This window comes from Typha angustifolia, chromosome 2 (genome assembly GCF_048772165.1).
Source record: "Typha angustifolia cultivar Huaian chromosome 2, ASM4877216v1, whole genome shotgun sequence".
NCBI classification, from domain to species: domain Eukaryota; kingdom Viridiplantae; phylum Streptophyta; class Magnoliopsida; order Poales; family Typhaceae; genus Typha; species Typha angustifolia.
The window spans coordinates 2,255,822-2,279,569 of record NC_133240.1 but is presented as its reverse complement, the minus strand read 5'-3'; the positions used below and the strand labels follow the sequence as shown (position 1 = coordinate 2,279,569).

At 39.6% G+C, this 23,748-nt stretch overlaps 1 protein-coding gene across 1 annotated transcript; it reads left to right on the top strand.

Annotated features, from left to right (window-relative positions):
- Nucleotides 1–18,923: 18,923 nt before the first annotated feature.
- LOC140773451 (uncharacterized protein PHLOEM PROTEIN 2-LIKE A4-like) lies at nucleotides 18,924–20,033 on the top strand. Its single transcript, XM_073116016.1, has 3 exons — nucleotides 18,924–19,080; nucleotides 19,216–19,349; nucleotides 19,483–20,033. Exons 1-3 carry the CDS (start codon nucleotides 19,048–19,050, stop codon nucleotides 19,844–19,846), a joined length of 531 nt encoding a protein of 176 aa, XP_072972117.1. The 5' UTR covers nucleotides 18,924–19,047; the 3' UTR covers nucleotides 19,847–20,033.
- Nucleotides 20,034–23,748: the final 3,715 nt, after the last annotated feature.

Here is a 23,748-nt window from a genome sequence, read left to right as displayed (position 1 = left end):
CCTAATTGGATAAATAACTGACCTTATATTACTTAAATATTTTTAGATCCCGAACCTTCTTATTTGAGACCCCCTGGACCTGACGATGAGTTGATGTTGGACTGATGGACGTGAGAGATGCGTGGTTCGTGTCCTCTGATCAAACAGTGAGTAGTCTTATCCCATAGACACCTTTCTCAAATTAGGTTATATTATATATTATGTATATGCATGTTTTGGCCTTCAGCATGATTATATGACTTTATCTAGAGATGATTACAATCGAGCATATTTTATTATGCATTTAATTAGGTTGATCTGGGATATGAACACATTGGTGATATATAGAGATGATGAGAGATGATTATACTGTTATAATGTTATGTCCAGTTGATATGAAGCATAAGTATGCATTTGTTGACTACATGGTTGAAGACTACATTGCATTATTTTTCTCTTGGTTCTTATTCCACTTAAATTCCTATTATGCTTGACTTGTTATCGTGCTGGGTATATGCATATGATTTGTCATTTAGAAGGAAAGCATTAAATGTGATTGATAGGATAGTTGATAGAAAGCGTGAGGATACTCGAGTGGGCACGAGGGTTAGGAAGTGCTTGGTGGATGATTGATCGCTCGACATAGTCGCAATCCTATTGGCCTTACGTCCGAGGTCGTTAGTCTGTGTGCGCAGCAGACATTCGGACACATGCTGTTTGCTAGGGCATATGTGGCGAGTTATCCTCACGAGGTTTCTATCAGCTAGGAAGGGTGCCCGGTCTGGATGGATATTCATACCCTAGCGGGTGGCAGGGTATGGTTATATTTGAGATACTCTTGTGGGTGGCGGAGTATGCTCTGAGCCTTCGAACATGATGTTGAGACCGGGTACCGGGTGTTGACTGTGCATAGTGGTCTAGTATGATGATGACATATAGAGATGACATTCATGATTGAAATGTTGAGAAATGCATATAATGTTATTATCATCAGATTACCTGATTATCGAGTGATCAATATACATCATATATGGTTGCATTTGATATCATAGTATGGTCATGGTCGGCATGCATCATGTGTCATATTTGATATAGAGTTATGATGATCATATGACATGGAGATTTGTTTATTCATTGTCGAGGATTATATACTTTTGTCAGTTTGACATGTTATCTACTTTTCATTTATGTATTATTGAGGATACATTCATATACTCATTCATGGCATGATGCTCTTTCTGATTTATATTATCCAGTACATGATTTACTCTCTGTTTGGGATCACTGATTTGGGGTAAGGTCTATTCACTAAGCCTTTTGCTTATAACTCTCTTTATTTTTTTTCTAACCCCCCTAGATATTATGATACGTGATAGCGACTTGAGATATCATGATGAGATATTTTAAAACAAGGATGAGGTGAGCTATAGACATCAAGCAGTATAGAAGATAGTTTAACCAGACTTTGAGTTGTATCGTTATTTCTTATATTTGTACCTTATTGTATCAAATGATGATTTGTATAGTACATATCAGATTATAGAGCACTCATGTATCAGTTGTTTAGTTGTATCTTGATGGTTTGTAGTGGCCTGTGTGGGCCCTACCAAATTATGTAGTGGTCTAGTGTATATTATTATGGACTTGGATATTCATATCTTAGCAAGTTTATTTGGTTAATAGTATGATGTATTTGATGATGGATTATGTGATCATGGATAGGTTAGCAGGTTTTATTTGATGATGTCATGATTATATGTGCACAGGAGAGTATCTGTGCGTGATGGGCCCCGCCCATCTTATCGCGTGCGCCGCGCATGCCGTGTGGGCGTGGGGGCATTCACGTGCCCTTGCAGCGCGAGGGCGTTACACAACGGATAAAGATCCAATGTGAAAGTTTGGTATTGCACCTTCAATTCCACACCTCCACAAATAAAATCTACTCACAATGTGGTGCCATCTCCAATCGTTACATTGAACCCTTCCGTGGATTCCGACTCGAGCCCAATTTTCCTACTTCTCTGGATTTGCGAACGCGATGCAGGCATTCACAGTGCGTTCGAACGGGGCATTCGAAAGCACAGTGCACTCTCTTCACCCACGTTCACAACCCCGTTCACAAACGCGTTCGAACTCACTCCACCCACGTTCGAACACGACTTACAGAAAACTTATTTTAATTGAAATTAAACACTAAAATATGAAACAAAAATACTCCTAAAGTGAATCTAAGCTCAAGACGACATCGGTGAAGTTTGAATCGTATCACATTGGTTTCGAGCAGCCAATGCCATTGAGGCTATCGAAACTTGGGCTAAATTTTATGCTGATATCACATGGCGATTTGGAGCGTCGGGGTATGAAGACTTTGATGCTCTCCTCTCAAAGATAGTGCAAAAGACTACGGTTGGGGCATACCAAAAAGAATTTGAGAGGATTAGTTACCGATGTCATCCACCATGGACGGATCAGCAACTTCGCAGCACCTTCATCTCCAGGATGCGGGGTGACATACAAGCCGATGTGACGGCTTTAAGGCCTAGAATATTAAAGGAGGCCTTCGAAGATGCAGTGGTTATGGAAAACAAACATAGGGCCACGAAGATACACCTGAAACAAAGTTGGACAAGCCAAGGAAGCCGCAATCAATCTCAACCAATCATAGCAGCAGGAAACATTGCAGTGGTACCAAGAGTTGCTGCTGCAGTGGTACCTCCTCGAGCAATCCGTGGAGAACATGATAACCGAAATCTCCCTCCATGCCTATTCGGGGATAGCTGCGCCAAAGACCTTACGGGTGAACGGGGTAGTCAAGAAAACCACAGTAAGAATCTTGATTGACACCGGGTCCACCCACAACTTCATTGACAAGAGGCTCCTTAGGAAGATTGGGCTCGAGTCGGAACCCACGGAAGGGTTCGATGTGACGATTGGAGATGGCACCACATTGCGTGCAGATTTAATTTATGGAGGTGTGGAATTGAAGGTGCAAGGCCAAACTTTTACAATGGACTTTTATCCGTCGGCCTTGCGAGGTGCCGATATTATTTTGGGGACTCAATAGCTTCAAAGCTTGGGGCCCGTAACATTTGATTTTACAAGCCTCACATTGACATTTTGGAGGAATGACCAGAGAGTGCTGCTGGATGGAAGTAAACCGCTGCTTGGATTTCCAAATGAAAGGGATGCAAGGGAGCTCGCTTCTTTCTCGGCACCCACCTTTCCTTTCTTCTCAGATCTGCGGAGAGCCAGGGCAAAGGATAGTGATCTGGTCTGACTCATGGAGGAGTTGAGAGAGAACCCCTCAAGCCACCTCGAGCACGAGGAGCGCGATGGGTTAGTACTCCGGAACGAAGAGCTACGGAGACTATTGATAGCACACTTCCATGATACTCTTGTAGCAGGTCATGAAGGGGTATTACGTACCTACAAGCGGCTGGCCCAAAACTGTACATGAACAGCGATGAAGACGGACGTGAAGAAGTATGTGCGTGAATATCAAATCTGCCAACGAGTCAAATTGGAGGCACTCAAGCCCAGTGGGCTGCTGCAACCACTGCCTATACCGGAGCACATTTGGGAGGATATCTCCATGGACTTCATCGAGGGGCTGCCGAAGGTTCGAGGACAATCGGTGGTGTTTGTTGTGGTGGATAGACTGAGCAAATATGCTCATTTCATAGCATTGTCTCACCCGTTTTCAACGAAAAGGGTTGCTGAAATTTTTGTTTGGGAAGTGGCACGTTTGCATGGGATGCCTAGGACGATCGTATCAGACCGGGATCGCATCTTCATCAGCGAGTTTTGGTCCGAGTTCTTCAGATTGCAAGGGACTCAAATCAACCTTAGTTCAGCTTATCACCCCGAGACGGATGGTCAAATCGAGGTGGCGCATCGCGGACTAGAGCAATACTTGTGATGCTTTGTGGCGGACCGACCAAAGGATTGGGTCAAATTTCTTCCATGGGCTGAGTGGTCATACAATACCGCTCATCTCTCTAGCATCAGCATGACCCCCTTTGAGGTGGATTATGGGCGCACTCCCCCTATCTTGCGTGCCTACGATAGACTCACGGCGGCGGATAGGACCGAGCTTGACTTGGAGCTTGCTAATCGAGATGAAACATTGAGACGGCTCAAGACTCACCTAGCCACAGCCCAAAACCACGTGAAACAAACTCATGACAAAGGCCGACGTGAGCGAGAATTTGAGGTGGATCAATTAGTGTTCGTTCGAGCTCAATCGTATCGGCAATCCACATTGAGGCCAATTTTGAACCAAAAGTTGGGTTACAAGTACTATGGTCTGTACCGAGTGCTACAACGAATCGGTCCAGTAGCTTACTGGTTGGACCTACCTGAAGGAACCAGGATACATCCGGTCTTCCATGTATCGGCATTGAAGGCCCAAATCGGGCCTAACCATGTGGTGGGTTCGGCCTTACCCAAACCAATAGAGGAATATGGCTCCACTAAACTGGTCCGAGTCTTAGGTCGTAGGAGAAGACGCCATGAGTCTAGATGGGAGCTAAAGTCAGATATCATGGATCGCTTCCCAAATTTCAAACCTTGAGGACAAGGTTGCGGAAGAGTGGTGGATTGATATGATTCGGACTTCACTGATGTCGTCTAGAGCTTGGATTCACTTTAGGAGTGTTTTTGTTTCATGTTTTAGTGTTTAATTTCCATTAAAATAAGTTTTCTGTAAGTCGTGTTTGAACGCGGGTGGAGTGAGTTCAAACGCGTTTGTGAATGGGGTTGTGAACGTGGGTGAAGAGAGTGCATTGTGCGTTCGAACGCCCTGTTCGAACGCACTATGAACGCCTGCATCGCGTTCGCAAATCTAGAGAAGTGGGAAACAGGCGCGTTCGATCACGCGTTTGAACGCCTGCATTGCGTTCGCAAATCCAGAGGAGCGAATTCGGTGCGTTTGAATGCGGTCGGCGAAAATTGTATTGTTAGGGTTAATTTTGAGTTGTTGGTTAGCCTCTAAAAGGATGTGGATGGCAACCAAAGTCATTCTTGATTATTGAGAATTGATTTTGCCTTGCCTCCTTCGTCTTCTTCGCTCCCGTTCTCTCAATCCCTGGCGACGCCGCTTCTAACCTCCCTCGACCAGCCAATCACCCTAGACCCTTAGGGGCGGCCCTCTCCTCCCCCTTCTTCCAATATATCCGACACTTGCCCTAACCCTTCTATCAACCATAACCCTTCCACCACCACTTTTCACCGGTGCCACCCCTTTAACGCCGGTCCACCTCCAACCACCATCAGCTAGGATCATGTGCCTCCATCCATAGATCCAAAACAGACCACCTTGACCATCGTCCACTAATCAGATGATATCTCGAGATCCCCACATCTGATTCTGGAGCTACAAAATATCAAAATTTCACGTCAATCTGACAGCGAAATATTTTAGGATCTTATTTCAAATTTCCGTGCCAAATCTAGTCCAGATCAGGAAATTGGAAGAGATCGAACCTTAGCCTAAAGGGAGATCGTATCACAATGAAGCGCCGCATCCTCAAGGTGGAAGCTCATAAGTGTCACCTTGTATTCTTCCGTTGTACCTTGGTATGTGAAGAATTGCTCCGCCCTATACAACCAATCGATCGGGTTGCACCTTTGAACTTGGGGAATTCGAGACGCACGACTTGTCCACGGATGCCGTTGTCTCATTCCGGATCATGTCCAAGTCCTTGTCTAATCGGGGGAGGATGCACCATGAAGGGTTGATGATCCCTCCTTCGGTTTTGATTAACTCGCCGTGGTTTTGGATCGTATTGACCTACCCACGGATCTTGATCTCCAAGGTGATCTCCATAGTGGTTCACTTGTCAGATGGGTTCTCCTACAATTGGGCCTAGTGGAACCATCCTTGCCTGCCTCTGCCCATAGGGTGGTGGCAGTAGCGGCTCTTGTGGTTGCAAATTCTGAACCGGCGACGGTGGGTTCATGGAAGTGGACTCACATCATGGAGTCGATGGTGCGTTCCCGTTCACCATGGCTTCCCTCGTTGCCCGTAATTCCCACATCATCTCCATCATCATCTGGTTGTTGATGGCCATTTGCTCGGAAAGAGACCCGAACACAGCTTGAACACTAGGTTCTTCCGTATTCCGATTAGATCGAGCAGTTCCGCAGGTGGAAGTCCCAACAACCGTTTCCCCCTCCTCTATTGGGAGAATCTCTTCTTCTTCATCTCGCCGTGCAGCCATGGATCTAGTTGTCATCATAGGAAGTGCATGTCCGAGGAACGGTGGCTCTGATACCAAGCTTGATACGATCTTCCCTTAGGCTAAGGTTCGATCTCTTCCAATTCTCTGATCTGGACTAAATCTAGTATGGAAATTTGTAATAAGATCCCAAAATATTCCACCGTCGGATCGACATGAAATTTGGATATGTTGTAGCCTCATAAAATAGCTTTCCAACAAATCAAGTTTCAGACATATCGGATGTGGCGATCTCGAGATATCGTCTGATTAGTGGACAAACATCAAGGTGGTCTCTTTAGGATCCGTGGACGGAGGCACGAGATCCTAGGTGATGGTGGTTGGAGGCGGACCGGCGTTTGTGGGGTGGCATCGGTGAAAGGTTGTGATGGAAAAGTTATGGTTGATGGAAAGGTTAAGGCAAGTGTTGGATAGATTGGAATAAGGGGGAGGAGAGGGCCGCCCCTAAGGGTCTAGCGTGATTGGCCGATCGAGGGAGGTTAGAAACGGTGACGCCGGGGATTGAGAAAATGAGAACGAAGAAGACGAAGGAGGCAAGGCAAAACTCAATTCTTTAGTAATGACCTCTGATTGCCATCCACATCCATTTTAGAGTCTAACCAAACAACTCAAAATTAACCATAAACAATACAATTTCGCCGACCGTGTTCGAACGCGCTTGACCGCGTTCGAACGCACTAAGTTCGCCCTTCTCTGGATTTGCGAACGCGATACAGGTGTTTGAACGCGCGATCGAATGCGCCTGTTTTCCACTTCTCTAGATTTGCGAACGTGATGCATGCGTTCACAATGCATTCGAACGCGGCATTCGAACGCACAATACACACTCTCACAACCACATTCACAACCACGTTCACAACCACGTTCACAACCGCATTCTAACGCACTCCACCCGTGTTTGAATGCGACTTATAGAAAACTTATTTTCTTGGAAATTAAACATTAAAACAAGAAACAAAGACACCCATAAAGTGTATCCATGCTCGAGACGACATCGGTGAAGTCCGAATCATATCAGCTTCCCAATAAATCTAATATCTCAAGATTTAGATGTCTAGATCTTAAGATATCTTCAAATAAGTGGAGAAATATTAGAGGACAGACTTGCGAGATAAAGGTCTGAACTTGAAACACCCATTTCCAAAAATCACGTGTTCCTCACATGGAGAGTTCCACTTGATTCTCAAGTGACCTGTTAGTGAAATAACCTCACAAAGTATCTGGATAAGTCTAGAAATACCATAATAATCCAACAAATAATCTAAAGTTACAATTATCACAGGCCTCAATAAACCTCTAGGAATACAAGTTCATACACAAATTTAAACATAAAAACTCTCGCAGGGGTTAAGTCCAACTAGAAATAATAGAATAAACAATATAGGAAAATGAATCTGCTACTCCTCGATATCCGCATCCTCCATAATTAGCTCTGAAATATTTCCACCAAAATGGCGTGAGCATGGGGCCCAACAAGTTTAACCCAAAAGTAATGTATGAATATTGTATTGCATGATAAATAGAAATGAAGATCCATAAATATATCAAGGAAATGTGTACAGTACGGCTTTTAATAACTTTCATCATCATAGCTCAATTACATAAAAATCCACACGAAAACCAAGTCACTAATAACATGCCTCACAAAGCAACAAAGTATCGAGGGGGACTAGTCATCTAGCAGTATTATCGCCCATACATGCCTAGCGACGCTGCATATGACCAGTTGTCTTTGGCCATCAGACTAAGGACCCCAGTCGAAGGCCCATCAACACTGTTCTAGTAAATCATCGCACAAAGAAGATTCATTACTTGTAGCTGAATCATCGCACAGAACAAAATCATCGCATATGACGAGTAAGAGCACACAACTCAATAGACGCCCTGACCCTGCGTCCTCGGGTATCGCTAGAACTATAACCCTACCTCTCAATCATCTTTACTAATATCATACTAGACTAATCTCCAACTAGGGCAGTGTAATCACCTAAATGCTTCACCAGCTAACGACCTTAAGTATAGACCGCTAATATAATACTATATAATACACTCTACCCTTAACCCCGGGTTGAGTGGGTGAGAGGGGCATTGCCTAGTTAGGACTGACTTACAATGATACATGCACATGGTGCCATGACTTCTATTATTTATTATATCATGATCATCAAAGTAACACGTATTATAACAATGTATGGAGCCTATCATACATGTACAATAAGTAGTAAATAATGCAAGTAAGAATTGACATGTAATTAATACAAGAAATAACATGCAATTATTTCAAGTAAGAAATGGCATGTAATTAATGCAAGTAAGAAATGACATGATTATACATTATTTGTATATAGGATTCTACTCGCCTAGGATATCTCTGGAATCCGTCTCTCTCCTAATCAATCGGCTCCTCCTAAACTTTGAGATCCTCCCTACACTGTAAAGGGTCCGAGAATTGAGGTGAGGGGGTTTTGGTTGGCCACCAGGACTCCGGTGACCTGCTGCCCGCGATGAGGTCTTCGGCGGCTCGGAAGAGAAAAGAGAGGAAGGAAGAGCGAGAAGGAGAATTTGCGAAGAGTAGAAAACCCGAAGGGAAGAGGTGTTGGAGTTTAAATAGAGATGAGGCGGAGAGGGGAGCGGAGTGGAGTTAGCTGCACTCCAGCGCACTTCTCTCCCACCGCTCGCAACTGACTACGAGAGGTGGGGGAGAAGGAGAAAGAGTCAGCGCACGCGCCAAGCGCATGCGCTTGCAGTTAGAGTGCGTGCGCTTGGTGCATGCGCTTAATTTTTTTTTTTACATGGGTGTTACAGAACTAGTTTTGGGGATTCAGGGGTGGAGATACAAACCTCTTGGTGGCGGATGGCATGGTAGGCAAGTAGTGATGGGGTGGCGTTTGTAGGGTTGGTGGTAGTAGAAAGTTAGGGATGGCGGTGGTGGTTAGGGCGACGGTAGAGAGAATTTTAGAAGAGAAAAGAGTGGGCCATCCTTAAAGGACAGGGACTGGCATGGTTGGCTAGTCTACAAGGATCAAAGGTGTCGAAGCCAAGGTGGTGGCTACTGCTGCAGGAGGAGAGAAAAAAGTTAGGGCAAAGGAGTTCAATTGATTCCATTTGATAATCCATCATTAGGGGCGCACAACAGACTATATAGTGGCTCCCTAATTAACTAGGTCAATCCAACTAGGCTAGCTTGGGTCAATCGTCTTGAATCAAATTCCTAACCAATTATCATAAGGTGCACACCACAAATATGTTTGATGGCCACCTAACTTGACTCGATTGGCCCAACTTAATGAGCTCAGGTCTGATCTATCTAATAAGAGAATAAGTGCAAAAGGTAAATGATTAGACTCTAGGGTCTAAGTTGAAATATAACTAAATTAAGCAAATTATAAAGTTGAAAATAAATAAATAAAGTCTAACATCTTTATTAGAGTTTCAAATTTGGGCACTCGGAGCTGAACTCAATGTCTCCTCGCGCTTGATATGCCTCGACCTAGTCGAACCATATCAGAGATGCGCATTTGGTCTTGAAAACTCATAAGAGCATCTAGAGTTGGAGGTCATTGGTAAAAGGATTGCTGCCAAGTTGATGGGATCACCAGCTGTTAAGGAAATTTATGAAGTATATTGGAGTCAAATCAAAATTTCTTAGGTTGGAAAGACAAGATACTTATAGGTTTTTTTAAATTGTAAATTCTCTACTAAAGTGCAGATAGACTCTTAAGATTTTATCTTGAAGATATAATGCCTTCGCTATCAATAAGGACTGTACTTCTAAAAATCACTGGGACCAATTCAAAAATCAAAAAGAAAAATTAAAATTAATTATCTTGTATGAAGGAAGGAAGACAAGAGCATATGATTATTGTTGTTGTCTTTTAGATGCTCTCTCCCTCATTATTTAAAGAGTTTTAGAGATGAAGTAGACATCTTTTCATAACATGACATGCGACCGATAAACAATGACCAATGATGGGTTTGCGATCGACAACCGATTTGGGAAAAGTGATTTGGGATATATATATATATAGCTTACCATCGAATTACAGAAGAGGAATTAGGGAAGATTGGACATGATCTAGATCAAAGAGTACATATTGATCCCTAAATTTACTGAATAGCTAAGATTAATTCAAATTTTGATTTGGAAATTCAAATAATTAGTTATTTAAATTTCTCCCAGCACTTCTAACAAACACTAATATATTGTATAACTTATCCTTACTATAAGAAATATGACCTATAGTGGCATTTATTATTCCGGCAATTGAATAATGCCCACTAATAATAACCTCCACAATGGTGGAGTCATCGTCCACCTCCCCTATCCTGAAATCCTTAACAAAGACGAACATATTCCTTCCATCCATGTGTCATTATTCTTCGCCACCGTTGGATCCGTCCTTCTTTCGGCCTTCTCATAGAAGGATTTGTCGGCCACCTTGACAGACTGGAGGAAATACACGCGGGAGATGGCATGGATGGTATCGTTGATCTTATCGTGTAGGTTCCAGATCCTCTCGAGAACCGTCTCCACCTCCATCTCCATCTCCCATCTCATGGATTGGATTCTTCTAGGGTTAGGGTTTCGTTACTCTTTTGTTTTCGATAGAGGAGGAAGAGGAGAAAGAGGAGGAAGGGGAAGGTGGCAGCTGAGGGGTGGAACAAGAAAAGAAGAAGAGGGAAAGGAAAATGGCAAGCTCGTGCTCATTTAGGGCGTCTTTGTTTTTTCAATGGGTTAGTTTTACCGGCATTTCTTAAATGCTGGTATTATTCTAGGATATTTTGACATTTATAAATGTCGGTAAAACTATGATACAACAACATATCATCTAAAATTTGTGGCATTTAATAAAATGTCACTATTTTCTACACAATATTAACTCATTTATATTTTTTTAAATTTTTTTCGGCATTTATAGAATGCTGGTAATTATATGGGGCATATCTTATTTTTACCGACATTTACAAATACTAGTAAAGTTGAGATATTGCGGCATTTGATCTCAAATCAGTGACATTTTCATAAATGCCGCTTTAATAATACTTATGCCGGCAGTTGACAATAAATGTCGTGAGCCCCAATGTGATCAGTATAAGAATTTCTATCAATTTGTATAATTGTGTATGATCATGTTGAGGTGATTACTCTGTTGAACTTCGACCAGTACAAGAATTTCTCATGCTACATATGTTGCAGAGATATAATTCCCTCAAGGACTATTTTCCGTCTCGTGAGTGGAACATTAGGTACGACCCTTTGGATAAAGATGAATAACTAGGTCATATCATCCTCATTTTCTGATTGACCATATACTATCTACAAACAAGGATTTATATTATTCACCTTTCTTAGCTAAATCCTACTCGGTCAGACCTCTCCAGAGAGGTACTGCTATTTGATGAGGCTATGGGACGATTCCTTCAAGATCTGAATTTATTATAGGAAGCAGTCCGTACAACCGAGGGAAACTCGTAGTCAAAAAATTACGAAACCAAGTGGAATCGATCCGTACCTCCCATATCTACCTTTTTTGTATTTACCCTCTTTGTAGATTCAAACTACAACTGGGACAAAACTACGATATATTGCGGATGATGGTGATGGTGACGGGTGGAGTGGAAGTTAGGGTTATGGATGATAATGGAGATAAGGGTGGATGGGTGATGTAGTTTAAGGGATATAGACAAAGGGGAAGAAGTGGTTGAGATCCCAAAGAAAAGGGAGAACTTGACAGACGAGGGAGATTAAAAGTTAGGAGAGACCTTTCCAACACGCCCAACCACGTTCGAACGCACATTTTGCATTCTCTGTTTTTGCGAACTTGATGCAGGCATTCTCAAGGGCATTCGAACGCGACCCCTTCTACGTTCGAATGCGACCTATATAAATTTTATTTTAATAAAAATAAATAACTAATACAATAAGAAAAGACCCTACCTAAATGTATCAGCCCACCACGCTTCCCCCACCTTGTCCTTAAGGTGTAAAGTCAGGGAAACGCTCCAAAATATCAGTCTCCAACTTTCATGCCGCCTCATTAGATGGCTTGCCAAGCCACTCAACTAGAATCTCCATCTCTAATCTAGTACCATGTCATCGTCGGGCCTAACAAGTACACAAACCGCCTTTACGATCTCTATCTCCTCCAATGGCTCTAGAAGAATTGATCCAACGACCTCATGATATCTAATCCGCTCCCTCAGCAATGAAAGATGAAAGATAGGATGCACTCTCGACCCCTTCGGCAGCTCCAAATGATATGCAACCGGACCAATTCGCTCTAACACCCGAAACGGACCGAAGCAGAGGTGTGCTAACTTCTGGTTTCGCATCGAATGCAAGGTCACCTGTCGATACGGTTGCACTCTCACAAACACTCAACTACTAATGTCGAACTCCTGCTCCCTATGACTGCAATCATAAACTTGCTTCATATGGTTTTGAGAAAGTTTAATGTGGGCACGCAACTTCCTCAATGTAGCGTCTCTATCTGTCAAAGCTAAGTCCACATCTGTTCAATCTACAAATGCCATTAGATCATAAGCACGAAATGTCGAAGCCGTGAGTCCATACACTACCTCAAATGGAGTCATGCCAATGCTGCTATGGTAGGCAGTGTTGTAAGACCACTCCGCCCACGGTAAAAACTCCAACCATCGTATAGACATCTCTCCAACAAAGCACCTCAAGTACTGCTCAATGCCTCGATTGACCACCTCGGTTTGGCCGTCCGTTTGTGGATGGTAGGCCGAACTGAAGTTCAATCGAGTCCCTTGCAATTTGAGAAACTCCATCCAAAAGTCGCTCATAAATACATGATCACGATTCAAGATAATCGTGCGTGGCATACCATGTAACCGAGCAACATTTCTAACAAAAATTTTAGCCACTAACTTGGCTGAAAATAGATGTGACAATGCCAAAAAGTGTGTATACTTGCTTAATCTGTCAACCACTACAAAGATAACGAAATAATCACGTTCCAACGAAAGACTCTCTATGAAATCCATAGAAATTTCTTCCCAAACAAGGTCCGGTATAGGAAAAGACTAAAGTAATTTGGTAGGTTTCAATATGGTTGTCTTAGCAGTTTGACAAACTTCGCAAGTACGGACAAAACTCCTCACATTCTGCCTCAATTCGAGCCACATGCAACTCTGTGATAACCTCCTATAAGTCCTCAAGACACCCTCATGACTAGCCTCTAGAGTTTGGTGGAAGTGCTCCAATAATTTTCACCTCAATCAATCATTTGCGGGCACCCGAATGCATCCGCGGTCCAGTAGCAAACCACCTCGATTTTCCAACTCTGGATAGCGCTTCAGATCATCCATCACCTCCTGTAACAATCTCTAAACATCTGGGTTAGATGTGCGCATACCTCAGCTCATTAAGAAAAGGAAAACTGGGAGAAGAATAGGCTGCAAGCTCGGTGTTGTCGGGTTGGCGTGATAATGCATCCGCCACTCTATTTTTTATTCCTTTCTTGTATTAAATTTCATAATCATACCCCAACAATTTTGTGACCCATCTCTTCTATGCCGGAGTGTGTATATGCTGTCCCATAAAGTATGGAAGGCTCCTTTGATCGGTTCGGATAATCAATCGCCTACCGATCAAATAAAGCCTCCACTTTGTCACCGCATGCAGAATTGTCAACATCTCTCTCTCGTAAGTCGATAATTGCTGAGATTTTTGTGATTAAACTTTGCTAAGAAAGGCAATGGGACATGCTCCTTGCATTAGTACAGCTCCTATGCTAACTTCCGACGCATCACATTCCACAATGAACTCTTTGGTGAAGTCCGGTAGTGCTAAAACGGGTGCCGTCATCATTGCTGTTTTTAGTTTTTCAAAGGCTATAGTGGCTTCATCCGTCCATCTAAACGAGTCCTTCTTCAATAAAGAAGTAAGAGGAGCAGCGATCTTGCTATACCCGGCGATGAAGTGGCGATAATATTTGGTCAGCCCTAAAAATCCTCGCAATCCAGTGGTGGTAGTAGGAATAGACCAAGCGATCATGCATGCTATCTTTTGAGGTTCCGCAACTACACCTTTCGCTGAGATGATGTGGCGTAAATACTCCACATGTGGTACTCCCCATAGGCACTTGGACTTCTTGATTTTCAGCTAGTTTTGCTTCAACAAATTCAGCACATCCTCCAAATGCCGCCAATGCTCCAATTCAGTCCTGCTATACATCAAAATGTTGTCAAAAAATACCAAAACATACCTTTGCAATAAAGGCCGAAATATATCAATCATGAGGCCTTGAAAAGTAGCTGGGTGAACTCATAATGCCTATCCGGAGTTCGAAATACAGTCTTGTGCATATCTGCCAGGTGAACTCTAATTTGATGATACCCAGCCCTCAAGTTAAGCTTGCTAAATATAGTTGCCCCTGCAAGCTCGTCCAGCAGCTCCTCGATAATCGAAATAGTGTACCGGTCCTTGACGGTAATAGCGTTTAGTGCCCGATAGTTGACACAAAAATGTCATGTCCCTTCCTTTTTTCGCACCAATAGCACAGGCGATGAGTATGAGCTATGACTTGGTTGAATAAGGCCTTGTTCCAACATCTCGATTACCATCTTGGAGATAACTGATACACTTAGTTAGGATCTTTTCCTATTGCATTAGGTGTTTATTTTTATTAAAATAAAATTCTTGTGGGTCGCGTTCGAACGCGATTCGAACGTAAGTGGAGTCGCGTTCGAACGCCCTTGTAAACGTCTGCATCAAGTTCACAAATATAGAGAATGCATATAATGCGTTCGAACGCGGTAGGGCGAGTTTGAATGCCTGCGTTCGAATGCCTGTGTTGCGTTCGCAAATTCAGATAATAGACTTTTTTGAGTGTGTTCGAACGCGATCGACGAAAATCCTTAAGATCTGAATTTATTGTAGGAAGAAGTCTGCGTAACTGTGAGAAAATATTCATCAGATATTCTCCTACTGTTAAAAAATTACGAAACTAAGTGGGCTAGATCCATAACTTCCTAATCTACAACTTTTGTATTTATGCACTTAACAGATTCAAACTTCAACTGGGACAAAAGTACGGAATAACGTGGGTGATGGTGGTAGTGACGGGTGGTGTGGATGTTAGGGCTATGGATGGGTATGGAGATGAAGGTGGATGGTGGATGTAATTAAGGGATATAGATGAAGGGAATGAAGTGGTCGAGATCACAAAAAAGAGGGGTGGCTCGATAGTCGAGGGAGATTAGAAGTTATGAGAAACCTTGCCAACAATAGAGTTGGAAGGATGGTGAAAAGGGAGAAGAGAGAGTGTCTAGAGAGAAGATAGGAGGCAAAAAATCAATAATCCAATAGCATAATGAATTGGCTGCCATCCACATATTTACAGAGGCTAGCCAACAAGTTCTAAAACAATATGTAACCCTAATTCTAGAGGAAGAAGATGAAGAGGAAGAAGTGGTCGAGATCCCAAAGAAGAGGGAGGACTCAACAGACGAGAGAGATTAGAAGTTAGGAGAGACCTTGCCAACGGTAGAGGTGGTAGGTTAGTGAAGAGGGAGGATGGAGATTAGGGTAGAGAGAATAGAGAAAAGATAGGAGGCAAGAAATTAATAATCCAATAGCATAATGATTTTGGCTACCATCCACACCTTTATAGAGACTAGCCAGCAAGCCAAAATATAATTATTAATCCTAATTCTAGAAGATTCCCACCGATCACGTTCGAACGCATAAAAGAATTCTATATTTTTGCAAACTTGATGCAGGCGTTCGCATGGGCGTTCGAACGCGACCTACAGAAATTTTATTTTAATAAAATAAATAACTAATACAGTAAAAAAAAGTTCCTAACTAAATGTATCAGTATTGTAGACTTTTTTTTTTCTAAATATGCATTTCATGTGGGTAAACTACATATGCATTTTTTTTCTTCGTTGCTCTTTTAAGCAGATATGTACCTTTTATAAGATCTTCATACATGTATGGTTTATATATGTTTCTTTTAATGTACTATCCGAAGTGTATAATATCTAAGCTGTCAATCATTATATGATTTGACTGGTTAGCACATTTAGAAAATAGTAGGCGTCTTGCAATCTTCACCAATTCTATATTGCAGTGTTATTCACACCTCTTGACAATATGAATTTCTCCTGTTAATATGTGTAGGCCCTGTTTTGGCAACAGCAGAACTATTTTGGTGTTGATCTTTCCCCATTATATTGGTATGCTTTTCGGGGATACTTCTCACAGGTCCTTGTTTGTTGCTCAAATAAATACCTTTAGTACAAAAATTTGTTTCAAGTAATGCTTATGTGGTAGTTACTAATTGCAAGTACTGTCCTGTCTATTTCAATATAAGTTCATTTTGTTGCCACATTGTAGCTTAGTAAGAACGACAAAATATGATACTCAGCATGTCAGAAATTGGAAGGGTATCCATGAGCTGTGACTACAGTATCTTGTACTACAGTTTTGTCTTAAAAAAAACCAGCTTATTTTCTAATTTTAATATAATTTATTTTTCTGATTTTACGTAGGAGCTCAACGAGGAGTACTAAAGATTGCCTAATAATTCTATTCAATGACAGCATTGGTCTCTTGGTAAAATTTTATATATTTAGTGAAGTTTTGTTGAATAATTTTTTTTATTTAATCTATGAATTTTAATTCATTTTTTCAGATTAAACCACGATGAACATGAAATATAATAGCGATATCTCAATTTTTGGATGTGTTTGATGTTTTATCTTTAATATTAAGGATTTTAAAATGTCTTAGAACTACTTTATTTTGATATGATTACATTTGGATGGTTGTAGATTTAAATAAACAATTCTAAGTATAACATAATATTAAGTTTTTGGATAGTTGTTGATGTGTATACTCAACAGACACTTTTATATTTTTCTTTGAAAAATTAATATAGATATTATTTGTGAATTTTTGTTTATAGGGTTGTCTTTATTATATATATAATTTTGTTAGAAAATAGTACTATGTTTGATTACACTATATGACAGGATATTTGAATTTAGCACAATTATAGTGCCAATCTTTTTTAGATAAATAATCAAATTAAATTAATCAGTTTCACCGTCATTTTTGTAAATGCCACTACAACTTGTATAGCAAACAAGATCTTCACCGGCATTTCTATAATTGTCGCTAAAATTTTTTATGGCATTTACAAAAATGTCACTAATTATTAGTTGTTTATCGAAGTTTAAAAAAATGCCATGAATTAGTCTACACCAGCATTTAGTAAATGCCGCTAAAAGTTACAGCATTTATCGGCATTTTGACTAATTGTCAATAAAACATTTCACCGACAGTCAGAAATGCTACTAAAAGTGTCGTAAATGTCACTATTTAAAAATTTTAGCGGCATATGTTACATGTCGCTGGATATATCACAAATGCCGGCGTTGCCCAACACCGACACAACTTTAAGCGGCATTTTATAAAATGCCGGTGTTGATCTATAGTGATATTTTGACCACTTTTAGTGGTATTTTCTGACTGCTGGTATAACATGAATTTCCTGTAATGCTTGATGATTTTATACACGCTACCATATTATATAATTTATCCTGTCATTTTGTTTGCAAACACTGCTATATTATATAATGTATCCTGACATTTTATAAAAACACTGCTATATTCCTAGTGATTTCTCTTGGTATTTAAATAAATACCACTATATTCCTAGTGTTTTCTATAAATGCTAATATATTTCTTAATTTATTGTGGTGCCGTTTTACAAACGGAGAGATAGTCTTCAATTTTTACGGACATTTGGTTAAATAACACTATATATATTAGGAAAAATGATGGGTGTCACAACTTAATCATCTATACTAGCATGTAGTCCCAAGCGCTGGTATATGCTAGTTTATATTGACATTTATTATACACATCATTACATAAACGTTGAGAAAAGGCTATTTTGGCATAGTGCTTGATTATCTTATCCGTAGTCCTCTGTAAACCAAATAGTGAAATAAAATTGGAGATGGGTCTAGGGATGACTCGTCCCTTCTTATCTCATTCAGCAATCAAAAACGAAAAAGTCTTTAGCACACAAAGTCAGTCTTTATGCCAACTAGTTCATATATAGATATGAAGTCAATCTTTATAATTATATATCTATATATGAATGAGTTGTTGTTTCGAGCTATTTTGGCATAGTGCTTGATCATCTTATCCGTAGTCCTCTGTAAACCAAATAGTGAAATAAAATTGGAGATAGGTCTAGGGATGACTCGTCCCTTCTTATCTCATTCATCAATCAAAAACGAAAAAGTCTTTAGCACACAAAGTCAGTCTTTATGCCAACTAGTTCATATATAGATATGAAGTCAATCTTTATAATTATATATCTATATATGAATGAGTTGTTGTTTCGGGCTATTTTGGCATAGTGCTTGATTATCTTATCCGTAGTCCTCTGTAAACCAAATAGTGAAATAAAATTGGAGATAGGTCTAGGGATGACTCGTCCCTTCTTATCTCATTCAGCAATCAAAAACGAAAAAGTCTTTAGCACACAAAGTCAGTCTTTATGCCAACTAGTTCATATATAGATATGAAGTCAATCTTTATAATTATATATCTATATATGAATGAGTTGTTGTTTCAAGCCAATATTTAGCTCAATCACTATTAAATTTTTTATTATTGCAATTAAGTTATCCAATACGCCAAGTCTTCTTAATTTATTGTTGTTACAAATCCCTCTTTATAATTTTATATATGTTTTTGGTCTCTTATAAACATCCCACCATTACGTTCATCAAGTGCAACAAAGCTTGAAGTAGAAAAGAGACAAAAAATATCTCGAGCATGGCAAACGAGGGATCGAACTTGCAAACGATGGCAAGTTTAATTACTGTTATATATAATCTGATCAGCTGTGCATGCCCAGAAAAATATGTTTTTCACTATCTAGCTAATTACTTCCAATTGGTAACTCGTTTTGTTCGTCATATGCCTTAATTAATCCATGTCCAGAGTGCTCAAGGCGGTGATCATGTTGCTTCCGGGAGTGCTCCAGTACGTAAAGATTTCATGTTGTACCCAAAATACTCGATAGCATGGGGCGACACGCCGCAATACTGGACATGGATCTGGGTTAAGTCCGACAGGTGATTAAGCTAGCTTCTACGTGTACCTTATTTACTGATTGCAACGCATTTAAGGTGCATGGTTATAGCTCGATGTATGTACGTATACTTTTAATTTAATTATTTCCTATTTGCTTTGCTTTAATTTGTCCAGTGAAAATACGTTGGTGGAAGTGCCGCGCCTTGTGCAGGTGTGGTGGCTTGATGTCGCCGGGAACCTTGACATGAGTGAGCTCAGTAAAGGTACTAAGTACAGCGTGGTGTTTAAGGTGATGAAGAAAACGCCATCTGAAGGTTGGGCGATCCCTGTGAACTTCACCCTCACCTTACCTGACGGGAGCTCATCCCTGCACAAGGCTAGCCTCAAGGGCGAACCTGTAGACACTTGGTTCGATCTTTATGCTGGTGACTTTGTTGCTCCTGGACCAGGGTTGCTCAAATTCTCCATGCGTGAGACCAGTGATACCAATAGGAAGACTGGCCTCATCATCAAGGGGGTACAAATCAAGCCAACATAGATGCACGTACGCCCACTACTAGGTACTAAGAATGTGAATTATCCGCGTCACCCTTCATCATACTAAAATAAAGTGGCGTGTATATATAGCGTGTTCAGTGTTTTTGTGCTCAACATGTTTTGTTCATATATTGTGGTGGTTAATTAATAAAAAAATCCATCGAGCTACTGTATTGCTGTTCTTCATATATACATATATTTCTGGTATTGCTTTCAGATTTTCTGCAATATATCTAGCTAGGTGGCATGTTAGGTGGCCTCGTGTCGGTTAATAGAATCCGTTGATCACATCTTTATAAATGGGAAGTAGAGAACAAGACTGACAACCGTCCGGCCCGGCCCTAACGTAAACAATTGAAACCAAAGAAAAAATGAAGAAAGACTTGATCTCTAAGCTGGTGGCGCCGATCCGGTAGTCATTTGGCCGGCTAGCTAATCCCTCTTTTTGTGCTACTCCTACGCAGGGGGGACTAGCCTTATGACTTCCCACTGGGCGAGAGTCTGTTTAGTTAAAAGGGAAGAGAACAAAGAGGGACAACTTTCAAGATGCCCCTAATTTAGCTCTAGTTTGTTTCTTCAGGTGGAGTCTCTAAATTGGTTCAAGGAACACTAATCTGGTTTAGTAACCAAACATCAAATTAATTTTTTTTACCTAAGCTAATTCAGTACCCACTCCCTAAATAAATACTACTATATAAATTCTAATATTATGTTAAAGTGATTCTAATTTTATCCTTAATATATATGCACCTAAGAATACAAATGACTATTATAAACATTATATAAGCCAATAAATATATACTTCAGCCCATAAATGCATATTATATTATTATAATATATGAATATTACATTATTATAATATACAAATATTATAATACCATAAAAATATGAATATTATAATATTTGTATATTATAATATATAATAGTATAATATATGAATATTATATTATTATATATTGTAATATTATAATATTCATATATTATAATAAATCATATAATATTTATATATTATAATAATGACCACCATCATATATGAAAACGGTATTTTGTCTATCAAATTTACATATTAGTCATTTTCCTCCAAAATTAATACTTTTTCCACTTGTTCATATCACATCATCAATAATAAATACATTGTTATCCTAGTTCAGAACCAAACACCAAATTACTCTAACCTAGTTTCAGGTATCAAAATCAAGACTAAAAAATAAAACCAGCTAATCTAGTTCAGTTGAGAGCTTAGCCACCAAACAAAATGTAAAGCGAGGTTTTTCACTTCCTAAAAACATATATTTTTTATAGATTAATTATGAGCCCTAAAGCTAATTATATATATACTAAATAAAGGTTCTAGCCTTGATATATAGGTTATACATTAGAGAACAAGAGTGATATGGAAAATGTCAAATTGTACATGTCACATGTTTAGGAGTTGAGGATTTTGACTGAATTTTCAGGGCATAGAAACTTAAGGCTTACTAAGAAAAAAGATATGAAAAGTCAAAATCGAGTCAAAGTGAAAAATCAAATCTGAATGAATTTAGAAATTTGAATAAGAAGTGAAGTCTATGTGACTCCTATGTAATTTTTGTGTTAACGGCACTATTTAGAGTGTGCATCTAAGTCTACAAATCTAAACATTCAGATTTTGATTAGTTTTTAGTTCTTTTCTTTGATTTTCTTTTTTGGTTTTGTTAATTAGTATTGCATTAATAACAGGCAAGGTGCCTCAAAAAATTATAGACTACTGCCTCGCCTAATTGGTGGGCCAGTAGCACTAAGACATAAGATGGATGTCAACCCAGGCATACCTGAGCCATCCCACAAATGAGTGGTTAATCTAGATTGGTTTGCCAACCAGTTAGTAGCAGAATTAGCCTCTCTATAAATGTGATTAATGGTAACTTTTTTAAAGTAGCAAGTAAAGTGTTGAATATCCTTCATAATGTTCCTCAAAGATTGATTGCCATCACCTTTAGCAAGGAGTTAAGTTGTTTGGAGTCGGTCTCGATAATCAAGTTCTGAATGTTCATGGAAATGGCATGCTGAAGCGCACCTCTCTTAAAGCCTATGCCTCAATGTTCATGGCACTATCACCTTTTATGGGAGCACCACCTGCCAACATAATATCAGTGTCAGTATCTCTAAAAAGCTAGCCGCCTCCGCCTTACCAGTGGAGGGATCAAAAGATCCATCATGCAAACGAGGGGTCCATTTAATTAGACGCAAAGGTGATTGCCAGAAAGAGCTTTGGCCTTCAGAGTGGGATTAAAAGAGTCTAAAGTCATGGTTATTATAGTGTGCGAGCAATCATAGGAAGAGAATTCTGGTTCTTGAAATTAACGGAGCTTTTATATTTCCATAGTTGCCATAGATAATTTGTAATGATTGCAAGCCAAAAAAATTTATTGTCTTTTGGTAAATTTCCCCCTTCATTAAGTCAGTCACCATCCAACCAATTGTCATTAAACAACAACTGAATGTTGAGAACAGTCATGTTTAGGTCCTATATCTTCTTAGCATTGGAACAGTCTAAGAAAATATTATTTGTATTTTCAATATCTTTGCCACAACTGTTACAAATGGGGTTAATAGGCATACCATGGCTTACGAGTTTAGCCTTGGTAGGAAAATGGTTCTAAGCAAGCTTCCATAAAATGGTTTTGATTCTTGGGTGGGTAACTTCCAAAAGTGCTCCCGTTTAAGCTTAGCCTTAACATCTCGCTGGAAGTTGTTAACCAGAAGATTGTTAGCATTCTTAATAGAGGCCATGCCTTTGGATCAGTTGCCCAAAACCAAGCATCATGGTCAAGGAAGCGAGGAAGCTTAAAGGATTGAATATGATTAGTCATGATTTTTCTAAAGTACAGCAAGAGGCGCTCGGTACACCAGTTACCCTTTTGAATTAGTCTAGCCACCCTCTTACTACCAAAGCTTACATTTATATTAAGGTAAGTTGGTTTTAGAGAAAGTGGTATATTGAACTATAACGCCCCCTACCCAGTATGGGCATGTGCTCGCTCATGAGCCCATACGACACACGCGGCGCACTCAATAGGACTAGCGGGGCTCGTCATGCATAGATACACCTGTACTCAACATAATCTATCTCAGAGATAAATCTTACAATCAACCAAATAAATATATTAATATATGAATATCTAAGTCCATAATAATATACAGTTTACTACTACATAATCTGGTATGACCCACATAGGCTATGATAAACCATCAAGATACAACTAAAACAACTAATATAGGAGTACACTATAATTCAACCTGTATTATTCAAATTATCGTCTAATATAATAGAGTACAAATATAACCAATAATGATACAACTCAATTTCTATGTAAACTATCTTTTATACCGTCTCGCATCTATAGCTTACATTATCTTTGCTTTAAAATATCTTTTTAGGATATCTTAAGTCACTATGTGGTACCACATATCTGAAGAATTAAAAAAGAAGGAAAGTCATGAGCTAAAAGTTTAGTGAACAGACCTTACCCCAAATCAGTGATGCCAAATAGAGAGTAAAATCACATACTAGATAATATGAATAAAAAAATAGCATCATATTATGAATGAGTATATAATATATCCTTAATAATATATAAATATATGGTAGATATCATGTCATAGCTGATCAAGTATATAATTCTTGACAATGTATAAACAAATCTCTATGTCATGTAATTATCAAAACACTCAAATATGACACATATGATGCATGCCGATTATGATCATGCTATTATATCAAATACAACAACATATGATGTATAATGACCACTAAATAATTAGGTATATTAGATAATAATAAAATTCATATACATTTTTTAATATCTCAATTATCAATGTCATCTTTGAATATTATCATAATATTAGACCACTATACACAAT